Raw genomic sequence first — 23,736 nt, forward strand, 5'->3', positions numbered from 1 at the left:
GGTGGGTGTGGATGCGAAGCCGTGAATTCAGCATGTGTCAAGATCCTTACTGCGTTGCAATCTGCAGTCGTTTCCGGAAATGACATCGATCGTGTCGATTGATTCGAACTATCTGGTGTCGATCAACACCATTGCGATCCACCAAAACTTAGTAAACTTTCCACTTCGAAGTCTCCCTCTTGGAGTTTTTCATGCTTCACCACTTGCCAGAAATCATCATCTATGATGGCATTCACGTGGTGTTTTATGCTTCCTTCTCCTACTTCCTCAGAAGCTCCAGTTCTCCTGATAAAGTCTTCAGTCTAAACAATTTGTGTCTCAAGCTTCCTAACTTGAGTACAAATGGTATATATCCTTGTGCTCAGATTGTTGAAGACAGAGTCAATCTTTCCATTGAAGTCCACAGTAAGCTTCTGCTGTCCTTCAAGAACTCTGTCAATCATGGCATCAAACTTACTCTCCTGGGTGGGTGGTGGTGGGTACTGGTAAGATGAATTTCCATAGTTCCTATGTTGTTGAAGAGCTTCTGATACTGTGAACTCTGGTTGTAGTTACTCTTCTGAGTACTGCCTAAAAAGTTCCTGTTGACATTCTGGTTTCCAAACCTCTGAAATCCAGTACTTCCAATGTAGTTCACATCTTCTTCTGTATCAGCAGCATCTCTAGCCTCTCCTTCCTCAGCTGAGCAGACTTGCTTCCTCAGAAGCTCATGAACAGCTTCTAACTTAGCTCTGACTTCACTCATCTGTTCCTCCCCAATGGCTGCAACAGACTTCTTCTTATCAGAGTCAATATTCTTGGTGCTGCTGCTGTTGGCTAGGTTCTCAATAAGTCTCACAGCCTCTATTGGATTCCTAGTGTTGAAGTTTCCCTCACTAGCTGTATCAAGAGCCATCTGATACCTCAAGGCGATACCTCTGTAGAAAATGCTTAGTAGCTGCACTTCATTGAATCCATGGTGTAGACAGTCTCGCTGGAAGAACTTAAATCTGATCCACGCATCCTTAAAAGTCTCAGCAGGCTTCTGCGCGAAAGTGACGATTTTTCTCCTTAAGTCTTCAGCACGTGCCTCATCAAAGAAATTACTCAGGAAGGCGTTTTTGATGTCGACCCAGAATGTCAGTGATCCTGTAGGTAGCTGCTTAAGCCAGTGTGAAGCTTCTCCAATTAATGAGTATTTGAAGAGCTTGCAAAGTAGGTAGTCCTCGGGGACTCCATCCATGCGAATAACATCGATAAGATCCTCGAACCTATCTAGATGGTCCATAGGATGCTCGTGTGATAACCCAGCGTAGGGTATCTGTGACACGAGAGAGTAGTACTGCGGCTTGAGCTCGAAGTTCGGCTTCTGAATCTCTGGAAGTCGAATAGCTGATCTGTTGGTGTAGTATTCATCAGGACGATTGTAGTCTACCAACGATCGTGTCTGAGCTTCTTCTGTAGCCTCAGCTTCTGGCTCAGGGATTACATTTCCCTATGCATCTAGCTTCTGACCTGTTGCATTTCGCAGATGACCATCCTGGTCATACATGTTTCCATTCTCGCCCTGCGTGAGAATAACAATCGCAACCATGCCTCGCGGGTTAGTATCGATCGATGTACGGTGTGTAGTGTCGAACGATGTGGAGCAGCAAAGTGTATCAGTCGACGGTGGTGTCTGAGTATCGGTCGACGGTGCTGCGGTTCTGTCGATCGATGCAGAGCGTAGGTCTTTGCGGATTGAACGTTCCAAGTGTGCAGGATCTTCTGAGAACAGTAGTTGATTTTCCTTATTGCTTCTGGTACTGCTGGGCATGTACCTGAAAAGAAAAGAAAAAATTTAATCAGAAATGGGTAAAAGAAAAAGAAAAACCTAAAATTGATAAAATTAAATCTAATGGCGATTAAAGCTCCCCGGCAACGGTGCCAAATTTGATACCACTCAAATTACCCTAAAGAGTGATTTTACTCTCTCAAATAAGAGGTTCAGCTGTAGTACTTAGGGATCGAATCACGAGGAGCTAGGGAACCAATTAAATCTAATTAATTAATCAATCCTAAGTGAAGTTTGTTTTTATTGTGGAAATGGAAAATGACAATCCTAAATGAGCAAGGTAATTGCTCTACTAACAATATGATGGTTGTTTATAAGATAAGGAAGAGTGCTAGACATAGGGCTTTTATTCAGGTATTTGAGATTATAATGTGTATAAATGCGTAACAAGTTGTTTGCATGATATTATAGAACTCAACCGCTTAACAATCAGTGATGTCTCACTGGTTAAATAACTAGATCTCTGATCTCAACTATCATCTGTTGACCAGAAAAAGAGTCGATCGATATCCTTTAGAGATATCGAGCGATACACCTTTCGCAGCGCCGATCGATTGTCCAGTTGGGATATCGATCGACGGATTCTAGAAATGCCTAGGCGCGAGCCGATAATGAACACTAGGTCTCAAGGAGGGCCCTCGCTCTTCTCAACAGGAGACAAGCTAGTTCAAATAGATAATTCAAGATATAAAGATCCTAGTGTTCTATGCTCTAGTTAGCTAATCTAGAACAAGCATAGGGTACAATCCATTTGATGAATATCACAACTTAGCAAGTATAGTTTGGGGCTAATCCCACAAACCTATTTAAACCCTAGATCTAACAAGTAGACTACTCAGACATAACTAACCAATTCATAACACAAGATAGGTAAAGAGATTGCATTAGATAGAGAATAGAAAACAAATGAAGTTCAATCACAAATCTCTCAATGATATCTCTCCAATCTCTCTCAAAACTTAGAACAAAATAAAACTCTAGCTTTCTCTCTCACACTCTCTGCTTGCTTGCTTTCGCTTGACGTCAAAAACACTTAGACATGGTATTTAAGCATTTCTATTAGGTTAAAAACTCGTCAGAGGTAATCTCGTAATTTAGTGAAGCCTTGGTAAAGTAGTCGGCTAAACCATTTCTTCCTCGCTATTGATCGACAACACTTGATGTGTATCGATCGATTATAATCTTCAAGTATGTGGATCTTCACAGTACATCGATCGACAACTCTAGATGAGTTTCGATCGATTCTTCTCTGAATTTTGACTTCCGACTTGGTCTTGAATGGTCAACTCTGGTGTATTATCTCTTGTGCTCCAAAATGCTCCAAAGCATCACTTTTTTCATGAAACACTCCTGAACCTGAAAACATACCTAATAGGCTAGAAAACATATTAGTTACATAATAAAAATATCATTATACCATGGTAGAAAATGGGTGAAATCCATGGTATATCAGGGTTTTAAGCCATCAATCAGAACTCTGACTCTTGCTGTAGTTCTTGTTAGTTCATGGTTTTCAAGTGTGCCCAACTCTTGACCTACTCTCACGACCATGTTGTCATGCCAGTAGTGGAGGGGCAAGCCTTTAATCATGATCCAAAAGGGTATTAAGGAAGGGAAGGAGGGTGAGATGATAGGTTCCCATCTTTGAAGAATGACCATCCAGTACGAGAGGTGGTAAGGTCTGTTGTCCAAGACCCTACGTAAATCATCATCTCTTTCAAATCTGAATTGGAAGCAGTTCTGTCCAAGGTCTGACCTTACTGCTTTTCCTTGTAGGTTCCATTTGCGCGGAAGTGCAGGGATGAGAGCCCAAATATGTTGCTCATGTGGTTTGTGATCCTCCCAATGAGGGAAGAGCATTTTCTTTTATGAGAGCAGAGTTGTCCAGTCTAGGGGCCTTGATTTTCTTGACTTTTTCTCTTACTGGTTCACTGAGTTGCATCTTTCCTTTTTCCGCTGCAGTAAAGCGAGGCGACATGATGTTCTCGATTCTTTTCAAAAACAACTCTGACACAAAAGGGGAGCGCGGATGCAAAGGCGCTTGTTGCTGGAGAAGTTTCACGTCGGCTCCTAGCAAGATCCTGCAAAAAGCACTTAGAAACGAGGTTGGAAAGATGGCAGGAAACGAAATGATGTGAGTATGGTGGTCTGGTGATGATGGAGCAGAGGAAAGAAAGGTATCAGCAAGGTTGAGGGATCACAAGAGCAAAGTGCTTCCAAGATCTTGAGGATTTAAGATTAAAAAAACTGGAGAAGACTTCTTCTAGAAAAGAAATAGAGAATCTCAAGATAGAAACTTTCCTTACTTGGTAAAGAAGTGTGAAGTCACTCTCTTCTTATTATCCGCTGGGTGTTTACCGTTGTTCTTTCTCGGGAAGTGTGTCTGGGAGAGTTTTCTCACCGAGATCAACAGTATTTAGCCAATCAAATTAACCACATGGAAAGCATTAAACACATCATTAAACCAGATTAGCCACAACTCCATCAGATTCGAGTAATTATTTATTGAACAAAACTTAGGTTCACCTCTTACCTGTAAATTCACCTCACCCTTTAGAACTAATCTTTTTTTTTTTGTCATCTGCCCATCTATATAGATCAATTGGTGGTCAGTCGGGCGACCCTCCGTAGAGTGTCTCCGTCTGATCGGGTCTGATCTATATGGGAGAAGATATGACCTCTGCTCCTTGCTTCCTTAGCTAGCGCATCACCCTTTAAAACTAATCAAATGGTCACATATATTATTAAATAAAAATATTAAATTCTTTTAGTGACGTTAATTTTAGCCACACTAACCCATCCAACTAAACCTTAAGCCCTAAATTATATATCCTAAAACCTAAATCTTAAACCCAAACTCTATTTCATAAATCCAAATTCTATACTCTAAACCTAAATCCTAGACCCAAATCTTAAACCTAAATCTAAATCTTGAATCATAAACCCTAAACCCAAATCTTAAACCATATACCTTAAATCCAAATCGTATAACCTAAACCCAAACTGTAAATCCTAAATAGTATACTCTAAACCCAAATCCTATACTTATAAAATTCTAAATCTTAAATCCAAACCCTATACCCTAAACCCAAATCCTAAACCCTAAACCCAAACCATAAACCCTAAAACCAAACCCTATACCCTAAAATCAATTCCAAAACCCTAAATCTAAACAATAAATCTTAAACTCAAACCTTATATTGTCTAATTTTAGGGTTTGGGTTTAGGAACAATTTGGATTTAAGTTTAAGATCAAACTAGATTTTTGACCCGCACTTCTGTGCGGATATTTTTCTTCTTTTTTTGGATATTATCACAAATGTTTTGAATATATACTTATATTTTATTGTTACATATTGCGTAAATCTATAATATTATTGTTTAAATTTCTTATTAGGTACTATTAATATATATCAATTTGTTTAATACATTTTACTTTGCTCTTATTTTTATTACTTATGAATATATTTTGAGTTATGTATAATAAATAACAATCTGAAATAATCAAATAGAGAACCTCCTCCGAAATACATTTATTTCTTTAATTTATACATCTTGCATATACTACATTATAAAAAATATTTATATTATAGAAAATACATATGTTTAAGATAATTTATATTTACATGTTGTGTTTTAAAAAATATACTTTAACATATACTATCATTTTAGTATTTTCGGGATTTATAAGATAAAATGCTGTTTTGTTTAAATAATACTACAAAGATATTTTGGATGCTATGATATTATATCATTTTAGTAACATCTATCATATCATTTTAGTAAATTTATTGATATAAGATATTTTGGATGCTATGATATTAAGTTTTTATTTAATTAAGATTTAGAAATATTAGATCACTTAAATTATTAGAACATATATAGTTCGTTTTTCGTGGTGTATTTCAAAAAGTTATTTTTACTATCTATGATTTTATATTTTGTAAAATTTGAAATATTATCATTTTCAGTTTGAACATTTATTTTCAAAATTATATATTTTTCAATACACTTTAGAAAATTACAAAAGTATGAGTTTGGAAGATTACATGAATTTTGATTTTTTACTACATTATTACATTATTTTATAAAACAATTTTTGAACTTTTGGTATGTTTTCTATATTTGAACTTTTAGCAATGTTTTCTAATTTTTTCTCAACAGATTTTGTTATAATTAAAATAAAATAAATTTATAATTAAAATTTGATTTGTCATTAATATTTTAAATGAATTTTTAAATTTTTAGTTTTCTAATAATATATTTTAAGTTATAAGTACGCTGCTCGGAATATTAGGAAGAATATTTTCAAAATTAAAAGGATTGTTAGAGATTTTTATTGTTAGCATGACACGTTAATTAGTTAAGATTAGATGTATATATTCTTATTGAAGTTAGAATATTCTATCATATTAGATTATATGTATATAATTAAAAGAAATATTAATAATTCGAATTACAAAATTGATATGAACTGAAATTTGGATTTATAATCTTTGGCTTTATGTAATGTCAATGATGAACATGATCTAAAAACTATGTGATTGAAGCTTATATGCAGACAATATTGTACTGTTCATAGTGTTTCGTATGGTTAAAGTTGAATAAAATTTAAAACAATTTGATTTCTTTCTGTGAACAGGTAGTGATTGGAGAAGACACATAAATGATTATGTACATAAATACTACAGAGACGATCATGTATCGTCACATGAAGTCCAATTGAAGTTATTGTATTATTGGATTATGTTACACGTATAGAAAAAAAATGTGGCTTGGTATGGGAGTTTTTTTTTTAAAAAAGGGCTTTCTAAAAGCTTGGCATAAGAATTGGTTTAACATAAACATAACCGATGGACTTTGTATTTTTATGTTGGTTTATATTAAGTTATAAGTTCTGCCTATATATTCTCAGTAGCCAACCACATTTAAGTAGCCAAACAGTTACAATTCTAGAGCAAATCCAAAAATAAATGAAAACTTCTAAATGGTAGATAAAAAAATAGGACTGTAAATTAATAGAGTAGATACATCTAGCAATTCAGTTCTGACACATAAACATAATATATATAACATGAAAATAATATCAAGTAATTGTCTCCTACTTACTGACTACTGTTGTATCAGAAATCTTCGTATGAAACAAAAATAGAAAAAAAAAGATCATCGTTCCCTATTTATTAACATTGCAAGACACCGCTAATGATAAAAGTGTCTTAAAAGCATATATCACTTATATTAGTCGAAGCCTTTGAATTAAAATGTTCTACTAGACTCTAACCCGCGCGACTGTGCTGATATTTATATTTAATTTTTAATTTTTATTTGTACTAAATGTTATATTTGTATTACACAGTTGTTGTAATATATAGTCAGTGTTTTGAAATTCGATTCGGATCCGAGATTAATCTGATGTTAATATTTACTTCGGTTTGGGTTTTCGGAAAAACCTTTATATAAAATTTGATAAAACCCGTTAAAATCTGAAATCTGATTATCTGTTCAACGACTGTCTACTTGTTTTTTCTTTAATTTTTTTTAGTTATGTTATTTTATTTTTTATCCTCAAGGCATAGGAAAAAAATAATTTGGAAACAAATTATGTACGCATGGAATAAAATGATATTATGATTTGAATTTATTGATTTTGTTTATTTAGAAATGTTAAAAAATCATTGTTGTCATTTTTAGGTAAAATCAAATTAAGAAAAATGCATTAATAAACAGAAAGAAAAATACAACAATATTTTTAAGAAAAAAATATTTATTATAACTATAATTATTTAAGATAACTCGTATATATAAATATTTAATATCCCAACGATTTTTCATTTTTTTAATTTAAAATAAATCTTTAGGACATATATTTATTAATCTGTAAAAGACAAAAAAAACTAAAAATAAGTTTATTAATTTTCGGTGACATAAAATGTAAATATGTTGAAAAACTAAGGAATTTTTTTTAAATAGTATTTTTCTTTGAATAATATAGATAAATAATATATATGATCAGCGAATATGGTATATTGCTGGCATGAAAAGTATTGTCGGAAACATTTCTCGTTCAGTTGTTGTTGCATAGTACAATTACATCTGAAAACATACATGACACTATGCCAGGCTTAGATCTAGTATAAAATAATAAGGGATTGTTTATTTTTCTGAAGATTATATCTTCCGTAGATTCAACTTTCAAGCATCCTCCAGATTCACAATATAAGTATATAAGGAAAATTGCATAAAAACTTTGAGAATAAAGACTTTGAGAATGAAACCTACTGACACTTTAAATTTTTAAGTTTTTAGACTAACACTTCAAACCATCAAAATAACATTTGTACATAAAAACTTTCAATTTGGCTTATTTTTCCATCAACTAAAAAACCGACATATTGTAAAGGTAAATGTGATGATATGTAGGTTTTTTCCGAAAAAAAAATTATTTAATTTATAAAATTAATAAAATGAAATAAAATCATAAAATTAAGTTATAAATCAGAAAATTAAATTTAAAAATCAGAAAATTAAATAAAATTTCAGAAAATTAAATACGATTAAATTAAAATAAAAAAGCTTAAATAAAAAATCAGAAAATTTTTAAAAAAAATTTTAAAAAATCACAATTTTATTTTTTTTTTAAATTGAAAAATTCACAATAGTTTTTTTTCTAAACTACAAGATTATTTTTTAAAGAAAACAAACATATAATCATTTACAATAGAAAATTCAAACATATCACTGATGACAATGGTGGTTTCTCACATTACTATTAAAAATAACGTTTTTCACGTCTCTTAAATGATAGTTTCCGACATCGATCGTTAAAAATGACGAATGACGGTAGATATGTCTATAACGATATTTTTGACAACCATCATTTAAAACAGTATCTACCGCTTTAAAAAACCTTGACATATCTACCGTTTTAAATGATGGTTGTCGAAAACATAGTTATTGACATGTCTACCATCAATTTTAACGATGATATCGAAATATACCGTTAGAAATATGTTAAAACATCACTGTTAATGGTTATGTGAGAAACCACAATCATCATCACTGATATGTTTGAAATTGTTACTGTCAACGATGATATATTTGTTTTTTAAAAAAAAAAAATTTTCTAATTTTAAAAAGTATATGATTTTTTTCATTTTTAGAAAATATCGTTCGCGAAAGATGGACAGACATGGAGAACAATGAAGATATATCTCTCTATGACCTGATTAATAAATGTCGATCGACTATTACCCGATGGCGTAGAGAGGAGAACTATATACCCAAAAGACCCCCAGAGGAACTCAAAGAGAAACTTGACAGAAGTCAAGTTGATCAGTCCCTATCGGCAACCGAAGTATCCTCAATAAAAGACCAGCTGCAAAAGGTATACGAGGAGGAAGAATCTTTCTGGAAGAAAAAAAGTTGGAATCGTTGGTGTAAAAAAAGCGAACGCAACATGAAATTCTATTATGCCACAATGAAACATCGACATGCGAGAAACCATATCAATGGCTTAAATGATAGTAGAGGAGTTTGGTGTGAAAATGAGAGGAAAATCAAAACAATTGCGGTGGACTAAATTAGTGATCTCTTCTCAACATCTACACCTCTGTATATCGAAGTGGCGTTAAACCACTTGGAGAATAAGATCTCTCAAGCAATGAATGAGAGTCTATGTAGAGATATGTCTCCAGCTGAAATCAAGAAAACTGTCTTCTCCATCCATCCAGAAAAGACCCCAGGACCAGATGGAATGACCGGACTTTTTTATCAGAAATATTGGAGTACCATTGGCCCCCAGGTGATCAAGATGGTCCAGGATTTCTTCCATTCGGATTCTTTTGACCCACAGCTAAATGAGACAAATATATGTCTAATACCAAAATCTGAGCAGCCAAGAGATATTACCAATTTCCGGCCCATCAGTCTTTGTAATTTCTGTTACAATATTATCTCAAAAGTGCTTTGCCAGAACTGCGTTGCTATCTACCAGAAATTATCTCGGAAACTGAATCTGCCTTTATGTCAGGAAGTGCCATCACGGATAATATCCTTTTAGCACAAGAAGCTTTTCACACCCTGAGAACAAATAATAGGTGTAAGAATGAGTTCATGGCAATCAAAACTGACATGAGCAAAGCTTATGATAATCATTAACAACAAGCTTCGCTCAAATTGAAACAATCAAGAGAGAAAATCAATCGCAAATTAACAACAAGTATCAATTTCAAAACTTTGATAGCAAGAGATAAAAGTGTTTTCAATTACCTTCAAGAACTTGAGCTTCATGCTCCCGTAGATGAGACCCACGCTAAAAGCCGATGCACGAGCTACGTGTTTTCATCTGGAAGCGATATTGACTCAGATCAACCACCACATGAACTCATAAAAAAACGAGATAAACGAATCGGAGATAGAGAGGATACACACAAGAGCAAGAGGAAGATAAAGGAAAAAAAAAACAAATTAGAGTGAATTCCTACCAAATTAACGACATGCATCCAACAAATTGAAACAGATTGAGATTATAGGTATATCAATTAGGTTCCAAAAATCAAAAATCAAGAAATTGATTCCGGCCAATTTAACAAGATGAATCCAACAAATTGAGATTTTGGGTATATCAATTAGGTTCAAAAGAACAAAATTCAGCTCGAATTAGAGTGATTAATCGATTTATCTAATCTCAATCAACTCATTTACCTTTGCCACAGTGTCTTACGATTCGAAAGGAGGAGGAACAAAACGATGGAGACGCGGGGAATTGGTGATTGAAAATTCAATCGTGAATTTTTGATTCTTCTTCTTTGAATTTATGGAGTTAGAGAAAAATAAAGAACACACAGAAGAAAGTGACTGAATCTAAAAGGAGAGTCGGAGACGCCTTCTTTTGTCGGGAGAAGATAATGAAAATCTAGCTAATTTTACGGTTTTGCCATTTCAATGTTAAATGATAAAAAAAGCATTCGTTTGATTCGAACCCGGGCTTAGACGAAAGTGAAGGTTTAAGTGACAACAATTCATCACTAGACGACATTACATTCTTGTTTTCAATCGTTTATCGCTATTATAAATCTTAAACTATTAGTACTGATTTTATAAGGGTTTTGTAAGACATATTTAATAAGGTGTTATAAAGATCATTAAATACAAAATTGTATAATGGGTTATAAGTGATTTTTCCAACCATCTGAAATTTGTTATCATTTTCTTAAACCTTAACTCTTATAACCTTTTTTAATAAGGTGTTGTAAAGGTAATAAAATACAATACAAAGTTTTATAATGTATTATTATTTTTTTCCATAATTCTAATGCATTATTATTTTATAAATCAAATCCAATGAGAGTTTTATAATGGGTTATAATTTTTTTTATAAATCAAATAATTTTTATAAATCCAAAACTCTTATTACGGATTTTATAAGGGGTTATATTTTTTAATTTTTTGTAATAAAGATGATAAATACAATGTTTTATAATGGGTTATAAGTGATTTTGGATAGCTTTATAAGCCCTTACAATGCAAAAGATGTTTCTCATCAAAGGCATCAACAAAAGATAACATTTTGAAAAATGGAAACACTGATTTTGGATAAAAAACATTGGAAACTGAAAGAGCATCATTTCTTCCAATACTCTTTATATCACAATATCAGCTAGAACCCCAGATTGTTTTAGTTTTCTTTGTTTTGGAGGTGCTGGCTTCAGCTTTTTTTATAAGCAAAACAATAAAGTAAATCAGGAATGTGATATATGAAATACAAACAATTTTTTATAAACAATTATAAACAGAGTTATTTACCTTAGTTTCTCTTGCTTATTTCTTCTTTTTAACTAGCACGGACTTGTGGAAGCACCGTGGCCTAGTGGTCAAGGTTTAAAGGCTTCTACACCCAAGTCTGGGGTTCGAATCCCAGGCGACACAATTTCTACACCAGGAGGTCTGGGTTTCAATTCCCGGAGAAGGCGAATTATGCAGAATATTGGAGACAAGTCTTACAAGGGATCTTTAGCATGGCGCAAGGAATACCGTCAGGAATGGATCTCATAGGGCGGCTCACGATGATGCAGTCAGACATGAATTCTTATAAGGCAGGTAGAATGGTCAGCTGTAATATCATCTTTGTAATGTTTCTCGTTGTTTCTAATAGCATAATAAACCCGACAAAAAAAAAACTAGCACGGACTCTTTAGATGCATTTTCATTTAATTCTCCAACCTTCAATTTTGATAACACAATAAAAAAGTTAGTTAAGCTATATTAAAATATTTGAAAGCTTAAAGTTTATAAAGATTTATAAATCAGCTTACTTCATTGATTTTTTATGTTTCACTTTATAAATCAATTTATAAAGATTTATAACTTATCAGTTTCGAATTTAATAAAGCCTTATAAGACATCAAAACACAGAACAACCTTAGTGTTTTGCTGCTTTCGGGAATCTATGAAAGACTAGAAAGTTTCTTCTTCACCCAATTCCCTCTCGGAATTCTGTCCATTTTCCTGAAAATTTTTATGTGAATACAAATACACAGTATTTAGAATATGAAAAAAATAGTTTACCTTCTCGTTTTCTCGACGAATGTTCAGAAGACCTTCAAGATAACCAGCTCTTTCTTTATAAAACTCTGCCTGCTTAGTGAGGAATTCAATCTTTTCTTTATCAGTTGCATCAATCCAACCATCATAATTGTTTTTCTCCACTTCAGCTTCTGCGACAGCAATGTTGACACTTCCATTAAGCCAATCTTGTCTCTTCAGACGGTATCCTCTTCTGACAAGATCAAGAACTTTTCCAAATTGAATATCAACGTCTTCACCAAGTCGCAGTGTGTTTCAGGATCTCCAAGTATACATTTGACATCAACCTAATATATATTAACTAATTAAACAATCGATAAAAATACAAAGAGTGCAAAGATTTTAAAACAAATTTATAAAACATTTGTAAGATGTTACCTTCTCACTGTTGTCGAATCTGGTCACCTCTTTCATAGTAAGGGATTTGGTTTCTATCCAATGCAAGCACAAGGAAACTTAATCTCATTATCCCTAATTCCAAAGAATGTGCCTATTTGATCCACCGATGATAATGCCCATAGCTGAACAGCATATATAAATCCACAGATGTCAAATTGATCTTTCTTCAACACTTCAGAGCTAATACCCTTCACTTCATTGCGTAAGAAATTAAAGGCCAAATTCCCCCATGGATAGTTGCAAAATTCTTTGAAATCTCTAGCTCTCAGCAGATTCTCAACGGGTATACGAGTCACTGGATTGATTGCCATTAATATCCCTTCAACAAGGATTGAAGCCCCCAATCTCAATCTCTGATCATCAGTAAACTCTTTACTGTTCTTCTCAAGTAGTCTAACCAAGCTGTTTAAAGTTTGTTCCTTATTCATCCATGGATCTTTCTTCTTCTTCTTTTTCCTTCCGGAAGTCTCCACTTGCTCTTCATCTATGTCAGCAATACAAGGCAGACCCGTTGCCAAACGGAATTCTCTTAGGGAAAACCACATTGGTTGTTCTCCGAAAGAAAACCACAGATCCTCCTATATCAATTCTCCTTAAAAGTAAGAGATGAATCAAATGCCTTGAAAACACCATATTTTTCTGCCTCCTTCCCATCTCAATTATAGGACCCAAGAATGAATCTTCAAGCTTTCTGAATTCAGGGCCCAAAAACTTTTTAACTTTATCGACCAACTTCAGGTTACTACGCTTGGTAATTCTATCCAAAAAGCGTCCCTCTGTACCAGCTTCGATCACTCTTTTCGGCAATACAATCTTATCATCAGAAGTACTCATTGTTTCACCTGAAATAATTCAAAATGGTAATGTTATAGATATGTTTTATAATAGTTTATAAATACTAAAATCATTATTTACCTGTTGGTATCTCTTGATGGTCAATGATTGGGGAGACAACATCATTCATTGTGTCACCTGATTCATGAGATATTGGTAACTCCAATTCCTACACATCATTAGAAAAAAAAAATACATATAATTCAATAGCAAGGAAAATACGCTAGTGACAACACACATGGAGTGATAGTGTTAAACTTACAAATATTCGGGTTTCATTTTCAGTGGCTTCTAAAACATGGGTGTTACTGTAACTTCCTTGAGGGGTTATGATTTCGGTTGCATCATCGTTCATCATATCATCTTCATTGGACTCTAAAACAAAGGTGCTACTGCTGTTCTCTCGAGTGGCAATGGTTGGAGTGGGAGCATCATTCATCAAATCTTCCTCATGGTCGTCTAAAACATGAGTTGTACGGAGAAGTTGCAAGAATAAGATGATAAATATAAATATAAATTATTTTTTATATATATTTATAATGTATTATAAATTAGTTATAAGAGTTTATAAATACTAAAATCATTATTTACCTGTTGGTATCTCTTGATGGTCAATGATTGGGGAGGCAACATCATTCGCTGTGTCACCTGATTCATGAGATAATGGTAACTCCAATTCCTATACATCATTAGAAAAAAATACATATTACACGTCCTCCGAGCCTATCAACTTCGAGGCTAATATCGGAAATCGAATTAGACGCCTTTTCGGTTTTGGCCATTTTCCTCATCTCCAAGAAACGTTTCTCTTATAAGAAATAGAATGAAAGAAAAAGAGTTAAAAAGAATGTTTTATAAGAGGTTATAAAGAGAATTATTTACCTTTTTTTCCTCTTGGTCGTCCTGGTTTATTTTCTTTTCAACTTGCCACAAAACCAATTCAAGTTTTGAAATGTTCAAGAGGTTTGGAGTTGCAGAAAGATAGAGAAAAGGATGAAGATATATGAGAAAAAAAAGATATTTCCGTGAGATATATTAGAGAAACAAGACACGTGTTTCTATAGGTGACCGATAGCTGTAAACCATTTTTAATTACATTTATTCTAATATAATATTTTATAAGAGAACAAGACACATGTCTTTCTGTAATATATATCTCTAACACGTGTTTTTATAAGTGAATGAAAGCTGTAAACCATCAGTAATTTACATTTCTTCTTTAAAAATTTAGTAACGAGAATCCTCATGTATTTATATTACCGATTTTACTTTTTATCATGACTTTCATAATACTTTATAAACTACTATATCTTAGTTTTATAAAGGTTTATAAGTGATGTTCGATAAATACTAATGCATTTATAAATTAGTATTTATGATTTTTATAAAGGACTATAAGTGATTTTTAATAATTATTTTACTTTATAATGGGTTATAAGTTATAGTATTCTTTATAAACTAGTATATCTGAGATACATGGGGAAGCTATAATACATTATTGTATTTTATATCACTGGATTTATCATATTTTTATAAACCCTTTATAAATCTTTATGGCCCTATTTTAATGGGCTTCATGTGTAACACATTTTTATAAATCTTGGTTAATTACATTAAACTACCTTATAAACATTTATAATTCATTTATCAGCCTTTCATATATCATTTTTTGTTGGTTGTTCTATTCCGGTCTGGTTGCCCAGACCACCTCAAGCTTGAGTAATAGAATGGCCGTTTGTCGTCAAAAAAAAATTACCTCCTGAAAGTCATTAGTTGTAAGCCTTTATAAATTAATTTACATAGATTATTAAGTCTCTATAACTTATAGATATATCTTTACAAATCCTAAACCCTTATTACTTATTTTATAAAGGTTTATAAGTCACTTTTAATAAGGTGTTATAAAGTTACTGAAATTCAGAGTTACCTATTAACTTTATAAATTTAAGCAGAGACATAAAATCCAAGACATAAACTCATATAATTTTTAAAATTCTACAAACAAACAAAGTTTCCCAAGTATGAATAAAAACAGATAGTTGTTCTTTCTAAGTTTATTACTCACTGTAATTCTGAGAAGATGTCAACAGCCAACTTTTCCCTAATGTAGACAACCTTTTCTTCAGTCAGCTTGGTGAAGTCAACTATGCGCATGGCATGACACTCAATCAACTTCAACGCGTAGATTCCACTATCCTCTATTTTAACAACCTGAAATCAAAATTTACAAGTATTAGGCTTAAGAACGTAGGAAATAACTTATACTATGCCCTTTTTCTTCTATTTTAAAATTCAAAGATTGATAAAAATCAAGTTACCTGTGGCAAACCATCAGAGACAATCTTTATAGAAAACTTGCTTGCATCCATTGTAACATCTCTGAAGACATTGCGAAGCATGAAAGGTAGTACGGTCGCATAAGCATTCAAATATGCCCCCACGTTGGCCTCTGTAAACTTCACTGCTGCGCTATTGAATGCTGTGATGCTTCTTTTCTCCAGATTGACCACAATTCCAAGCCAATAATATTCTTCAACTGCAATAGCTGAATAGAGAAAAGTGATATTCTTCTCTATGTTGTACTTGTCAAAGCCACTTGCAAACTGGAAACCTTCCTTGTCATCTAAAAACTCAACATAAAGTTCATCTATTTCTTCAAGGAATTTCACTCCAACAACTAAGGCAGTTTTGTTCAGAAACAAATCTGGATTGTTTCTATTTCTCAATTTCAGCACCTGCAAACCTGCTTCAATATGCTGAGACAAAAAACAAAACATAAATAATCATAAAACCCGATCATCTAATACTCGAATAAGATGAATTTATAAGCGATTATAAAGAAGATTTTTCAATTATAATCTAACCGTTTTTGAAAGATTTGTTCCTGGAGTTTCAAGATCTGAAAACCACTTTGCGTTTACTCTCTCTTCATTGATTATCAGTTTCCTACGTTGAAAACACATACTTATAAAATACTATGCAGGTATATATTTTGTACACCTCACTAAATATATAATACCTTATAAAATAAATCTTACTTGTTTTTGTTTGAAATTTTCCATTATGTCATTTTTTCCTTTCTGGTCTTATCAACTGGCTCAAATTTTCCATTATGTCATTATGTACTATTGGATGTTTCTTCCTTGCTCCCGTAAATGGTGGCTGTGTATGAATGGATGGTATTTGACCTCTTTCACTTCTTCTTAGTTCAACGTTACCTATATCAGCTTTCTTCTTCTTTTTAAGTGGAGGCTCAACATCATCATTTACCTATGCAACAAATAAAACAGTTTTTACCAAGAGATATGTTTATGAAACTAGACAATATTCATAACATTCTGTGAAAACAAACCTCGATGTCTTGTTGTACCAATCTTTTTTTAGTTTCCATTAAAGGTTGGGACACGGACTTCTCACCCACATCTCACATAAGAACCTGAATAATGTAAGGAAATTGTTTATGAAATTGTTTAAGAGACCTTATCAGCTACGAACAGTTTTATAAGGATTTATAAAATACCTCATTTGCACCCTTTCCACTATGACGACTTTCCTGAGAAAGAATATCAAACTTAGGAGTAGTAAATGTTGGAGTAGGCGATGTAACCTCTAAAAAAAATTATTTCGAAACTATAAGCTGTATACATTAAAATTTACAAGGCCTTACAAAATTTATTAATTTTTGTACCCTTGTCTCGAAGTTTGGAGTAGTGAATGTAGGAGTAGAAGACGTCACCTAAACAAGATAAGATTAGTCAACAAGCTTTATATCAAAAAAAATTATTAACCCTTATATTATGTTTCATATTTTGTACCTTTGACTTTTGTTTACTGCAGCTTTCTTCTTCCATTTTTTCAGTCTCTTCGTCTGAAGTTATTTTCTCTGTATTCTCATTTTCTCCGAGAGTATTCACTTGCGTTAGTTGATGTGTATCAGAAATTTCTACTTCATCACATATCTCCTCACCATTTTCATCATCTGTTGCACATATTTTAACACGAGAATTTGCTTCTTCTTCATTATCATAACTGGGTGAACTTTTTGCATAATCAGAGTTGGCTGCATTCTGATGATCTTCATTATCATCACTGGGTGAACCATCAGTTACCTTCAAGAAATCATGTCATATTAGTTAAAAGAAAATAACATGTAAAAATATTTATAGGTGCCTAGTAAAGTGATTTGCTTACCTTAACTCCTAAAACATTCTGTATTATTTCAACTCGTTTACCCAAATCATATACCATTCTTATTAGCTTATCGAGTTTCTCACTGTTTGACCTGGAACCATCTTCACCTTGATCTTTCTCTTTATTTTTCTCATACGCTTCATATTTTCTTTTCTCTTCATTCTTCTTATGCTCTTTCTCCTAAACAGATTCACGATGGGTTATAATTTTTAAAAATTTGAAGTCTAATCCACTTGCTATATAAGAATACTAGATTTTGATCCGCGCTTTCAAAGCGCGGGATTTTTCATTTTTACGTACTTATTGTTATTACATGTGTTTTTCCATGAAGTTTATATCATGTGTTTTTATTTTTTATGATTTTGTTTAGTAATTTTTTAATAAGTATGGATGATCAATATATCTATACAAAATGTTACTCTGAAAATTTTAAAAAATATTTTGTTGTTGCAAACTTCAGAAATCAATTGAATTAAAAATTATTTGCAATAAGATTTAATTTTAGAAGGACAATATAATTTAAAAATTAAAAGTAACATGCAATATAATTTAAATTAAAAATAACTTGCAATATGATGCAAAACCATTGTAAATTTATGTTTACATTTTATAGCTGTATACTTAATTTTTTTAATATAATTACAATAATAGTTTTGATGATTTCATTTTATTATTGAAATAATTAATTGAAAGCCCATATACTTAAAAGATCATATTGGAAATCAAATACTTAAAAGATCATATTGGAACATTAGATCTTATGATTTATGTGTAGTTACCCTTTAAAATATTTTAAAAGGACGGTATTGTCTATATTTAAATATTTTATTTTATAAGTTAAAATGTTTACTTCATTTTTATAATGTGCTTTTAACATTATTTAATAGGTAGTTGAAAAAAATATTAATAATTGATTTTTATATTTTGGATTACCAATATCTATCTTAAATGTTTATTTTAAGAAAATATAAATATTTTTTGCAAAGTATAAATCGGACTTAATGTCGGACTCAAATATTTATCGAATATTTTCGTAAACTTTACCTACTAAAGTCGAGTATTTGGTCTTAAAGACCATTTGCATTAGGGGTGAACGTTCGGATATCCGTTTGAGTTCGGTTCATGTATTTTAGATTTTCGGGTATTTCAGTATAAGAGTATAAAATCCGTTCGAGTATTTCTATACTTCGGGTCGGGTTTGGGTATTTCTAGTTCGGGCTCACTTATTTTGGGCTGCGCTCGGATATTTAGGTTTTGAAAGAACAAAAATCAAATTTTTCATTTTTTAAGTTTCTTGTATTTAAAAATTTAGTTTTCGATTAACTGGTTTTTTTAATAGATTGAATGATTAAAAGATTTGGAGGTAACATTTCAAAAATAAATAGACATTAATTTGGATATGGTTTTTAGAATTTGAATGTAACTTTTGTTAATAAATGAAACAAAAATATTGATATTCATTTTAAGTGAGTAAGAAATCATTTTCACCGTAATTATATATTATATGATCTTAAAGCATGTGTAGCATCAATATAAATATTTTAAATAAAATGAGAGATGTAAATTAGAAATATAAGGATAAATATACATATGTTCGGTTATCTTCGGATATCCATTCGAGTTTTGATATCCAATCTCTTCTAAATCAATATCCATTCGGATATTTTGATATTTTGGTTTGGATTTCAGTTTGGGCTTTTTGGATCGAGTTTGGATACGGATTCGAATATTTGCATGCTGAAAAGAAAAACAAAACAAGAAAGAAAATGATAAATAATAAAGAAGAAAAGGAAAGATTATTCATGGGACATTATTAAATTGGTTATTGGGTTTTAGTAAACAAAGTGATAATTTAAAGAAGAATATGATGGGCCTTAGTTTTGTCTGAATTTCTTTGGTTCGATGACATTTAATATAGCCAGAGATTTTGGAAAGTTATAGAAAAATAAGAATTTCATTGGTCGAACAGTTTTAAGCATGAATAATAAGTAAAAATCAAATAAGGGAATGACATTTTCTTGTAATTAACTCTAAAAATTAAAGGCATAATCCTAATAGGGATTCTGCTTTAATAGTATAGATTCATCCTTCAATTCTGATAACACAATAGGAAAAGAACATTTATAAAGCATTATAAAGATAATTATTTACCCTATTTCCTCTTCCTTGTTTCTGCCTTTCAACTTGCACATGCTCCTCCACTTCTATATCAGCTTCCATTTGTTCATCTTCTTCTTCCACAACTGTATGCCCCTATTTTAAAAGAGAAAAAAGTAAGCAATATCAAATTTATAATGGCTTATATTTTTTTTTTTTAAATGATAGTCTAGGTTTATAAAGGTTTCTAAATTAGCTTACTTCATTGGCTTTTGAAGTTTCTCTTTCTTTATCACCATCGCCCACTTCAGCCTCAGCTTCCAATTGTTGTTCTTCTTCATCTTGTGCTTGCTCCTATACAAACATATTCATCATTCAATTCCGATAACAAAATAGAAAAAGAAACTTTATAACACATTATAAATATAATTATTTACCTTATTTCCTCTTCTTCGTTTCTGCCTTTCAACTTGCACAGGCTCCCTCATTTTTGTATCAGCTTCCATTTGTTCATCTTCTTCTTCCACAACTGTATGCCCCTATTTCAAAAGAGAAAAAATAAGCAATATCAAATTTATAATGGCTTTTTTTTTAAAAAAAAAACATATTCATCATTCAATTCCGATAACAAAATAGAAAAAGAAACTTTATAACACATTATAAATATAATTATTTATCTTATTTCCTCTTCCTCGCCTTTCAACTTGCACATGCTCCTTTACTTCTGTATCAGCTTCCATTTGTTCATCTTCTTCTTCCACAACTGTATGCTCCTATTTCAAAAGAGAGAAAAATAAGCAATATCAAATTTATAATGGCTTATATATTTTTTTTAAATGATAGTCTAGGTTTATAAAGGTTTCTAAATTAGCTTACTTCATTGGCTTTTGAAGTTTCTCTTTCTTTATCACCGTCGCCCACTTCAGCCTCAGCTTCCAATTGTTGTTCTTCTTCATCTTGTGCTTGCTCCTATACAAACATATTCATCATTCAATTCCGATAACAAAATAGAAAAAGAAACTTTATAACACATTATAAATATAATTATTTGCCTTATTTCCTCTTCCTCGTTTCTGCCTTTCAACTTGCACAGGCTCCCTCACTTATGTATCAGCTTCCATTTGTTCATCTTCTTCTTCCAAAACTGTATTCCCCTATTTCAAAAGAGAAAAAATAAGCAATATCAAATTTATAATGGCTTATATTTTTTTTTAAAACATATTCATCATTCAATTCCGATAACAAAATAGAAAAATAAACTTTATAACACATTATAAATATAATTATTTACCTTATTTCCTCTTCCTCGCCTTTCAACTTGCACAGGCTCCTTTACTTCTGTATCAGCTTCCATTTGTTCATCTTCTTCTTCCACAACTGTATCCCATATTTCAAAAGAGAGAAAAATAAACAATATCAAATTTATAATGGCTTATATATTTTTTTTTAAAACGATAGTCTAGGTTTATAAAGGTTTCTAAATTAGCTTACTTCATTGGCTTTTGAAGTTTCTCTTTCTTTATCACCGTCGCCCACTTCAGCCTCAGCTTCCAATTGTTGTTCTTCTTCATCTTGTGCTTGCTCCTATAATATTTAAAAAAAAACTTAGCAATTTCAAATTTGATAAACCCTTATAAAACATCAAAAGCGCAATAACTTCAGAGTTTTGCTGTACATTAACCTTAGATTTTTGCTGAACATCTTTGTCTTCCTTTCCTCTTTGTTGACCAATGTCTTCTGCTGTAAGAAAAACATCTACAAAACCTTGTTCCCAATCGATTTTCCTCAGTTTGTATCCTTGTTGAACAAGTTTTACAACACTGTCGAAGTCCTTATCATCGTGATGTGTTGGGTTAACCAAATGGTTGAAATTCTCACATAATCCTATCACTGTAGTAACCACACCCTGTAAAAGGATAAAACAACGCTTTATAAGTCTCTGTAATTCTCTTATTAATAAATTTATAAACGTTAGTAAAAAACTTACATTGTTTTTCTTCTCCACTTCAAACACTTCGGTTATTGTGGGAGCCCTTGTTGAATCACAATGTAGACATAATGGATCTGAGGAAGCGGTTGCCTCGCATGGCTTTCCAAAAGCTTTACCAAGAATAGGCACTGATGACTGATATACCATGGATTTTACCCGTTTTTAACCATGGTATACTAGTATTTTATTACATATTTAATCTGTTTTCTAGCCTGTTAGGTATGTTTTCAGGTTCAGGAGCATTTCGTGAGAAAGTGATATTTTTGGAGCATTTTGGAGTACAAGAGATGATATACCCGAGTTGACCATTCAAGACCAAGTCGTAAGTCAACATTGCAATTATAATCGATCGATACTCATCCAGAGTTGTCGATCGATGTAGCTGAGAAGATCCGCGTACTAGAAGATTATAATGGATCCATACACATCAGTGTTGTCGATCGATATCGAGGACGAAATGGTTTAGCCGACTACTCCACCAAGACTTCACCAAATTACGAGATTGCCCCTGACGAGTTTTTAACCTAATGGAAATGCTTAAATATTCCTTCTAAGTGTTTTTTGACGGCAACCTTCGAAAGAAGCAAGCTCAAGAGAAAAGCAGAGAGTGTGAGAGAGAGACTAGAGTTTTATATTGTTTTGAGAGATTGGAGAGATTTCTCATCTCCTTTTGTATTTCTACTTATTTCTATCTATGCAATTCTTTCATCTATCCATTGTCATGAATTGCTTAGCTATGTCTGAGTAGTCTACTTGTTAGATCTAGGGTTTAAATAGGTTTGTGGGATTAGCCCCAAACTATAATTGCTAAGTCGTGGTACTCATCAAATGGATTGCACCCTATGCTTGTTCTATATTAGCTAACTAGAATATAGATCACTAGGATCTTTGATTATCTTGAATTATCCATTTGAGCTAGCTTGTCTCCCGTTGAGAAGAGCGACCGCTCCTCCTTGAGACCTAGTGTTCATTATTGGCTCACGCCTAGGCATATCTAGAAGCCGTCGATCGATATCCCGACAGGTGAATCGATCGGCGCTGCGAAAGGTGTATCGATCGATATCTCAAAAGGATATCGATCGACTCTTTTTTTGCGCCAACATTACGACAGTTGAGGCCAGAGATCTAGATTATTTAACCAGTGATACTTCACTTGAGTTAAGCGGCTGAGATCTATAGTATCATGCAAGCAACTTGTTAAAGCATTTATAGAAATTATAATCTCCATTCCTGAATAAAAGCCATATGTCTAGCACTCTTTATCACATTTAAACAACCCATCATATTGTTAGTTAGAGCAACTACCTTTCTCACTTTAGGAATTGTTACTTTTATTTCCATCATATAAACCAACTTCACCTAGGATTGATTAGTAGATTTTATTTAATTGGTTCCCTAGCTCCTCGTGATTCGATCCCTAAGTACTACAGCTGTACCTCTTATTTGAGAGAGTAAGCTCTACTGGTTAATTTGAGCACTATCAATGACATAGCCCACAAATTTATGGCTAGCACAAAACCTCTCACTTCGTAACTCTCTCTTCTCCACCAACTTGTATTCAAACGCTTGATACTCTTTGACAAAATTTTGTACGCTAGTTTACCCCAAGGCAACCTGGAAAAGGTATCGTAGTTCTTATAACACAGTAACCTTTCCTTTGGGATTAGAGAGCTCGGGTGTCCTGCAAGAATGACCCCTTCTGTGATTATTGCTACTCCAATAGACAGCCTTTCAAGCCTTGTCATTGTTCTTGCTCTCTTTTTGAGCAGATCATATAAGTTCCTTACGGTGCCTTTGCTCAACATCCAAAAGTAGGGTTTCTTCTTGT

General features: G+C 32.5%; 1 protein-coding gene and 1 pseudogene across 1 annotated transcript; both read right to left on the reverse strand.

The window, feature by feature from the left end:
* Positions 1–12,228: 12,228 nt before the first annotated feature.
* Positions 12,229–13,870, reverse strand: LOC108828942 (uncharacterized; annotated as a pseudogene).
* A 1,821-nt stretch (positions 13,871–15,691) lies between these two features.
* LOC108828949 (uncharacterized) lies at positions 15,692–17,878 on the reverse strand. The gene is made up of 7 exons (XM_056991497.1): positions 17,822–17,878; positions 17,446–17,739; positions 17,319–17,366; positions 17,151–17,183; positions 16,757–16,900; positions 15,949–16,386; positions 15,692–15,841 (listed from the first exon to the last, which is right to left on the reverse strand). Exons 1-7 carry the CDS (start codon positions 17,876–17,878, stop codon positions 15,692–15,694), a joined length of 1,164 nt encoding a protein of 387 aa, XP_056847477.1.
* Between the last annotated feature and the right edge of the window lie 5,858 nt (positions 17,879–23,736).

This window comes from Raphanus sativus, chromosome 7 (genome assembly GCF_000801105.2).
Source record: "Raphanus sativus cultivar WK10039 chromosome 7, ASM80110v3, whole genome shotgun sequence".
NCBI classification, from domain to species: Eukaryota; Viridiplantae; Streptophyta; class Magnoliopsida; order Brassicales; family Brassicaceae; genus Raphanus; species Raphanus sativus.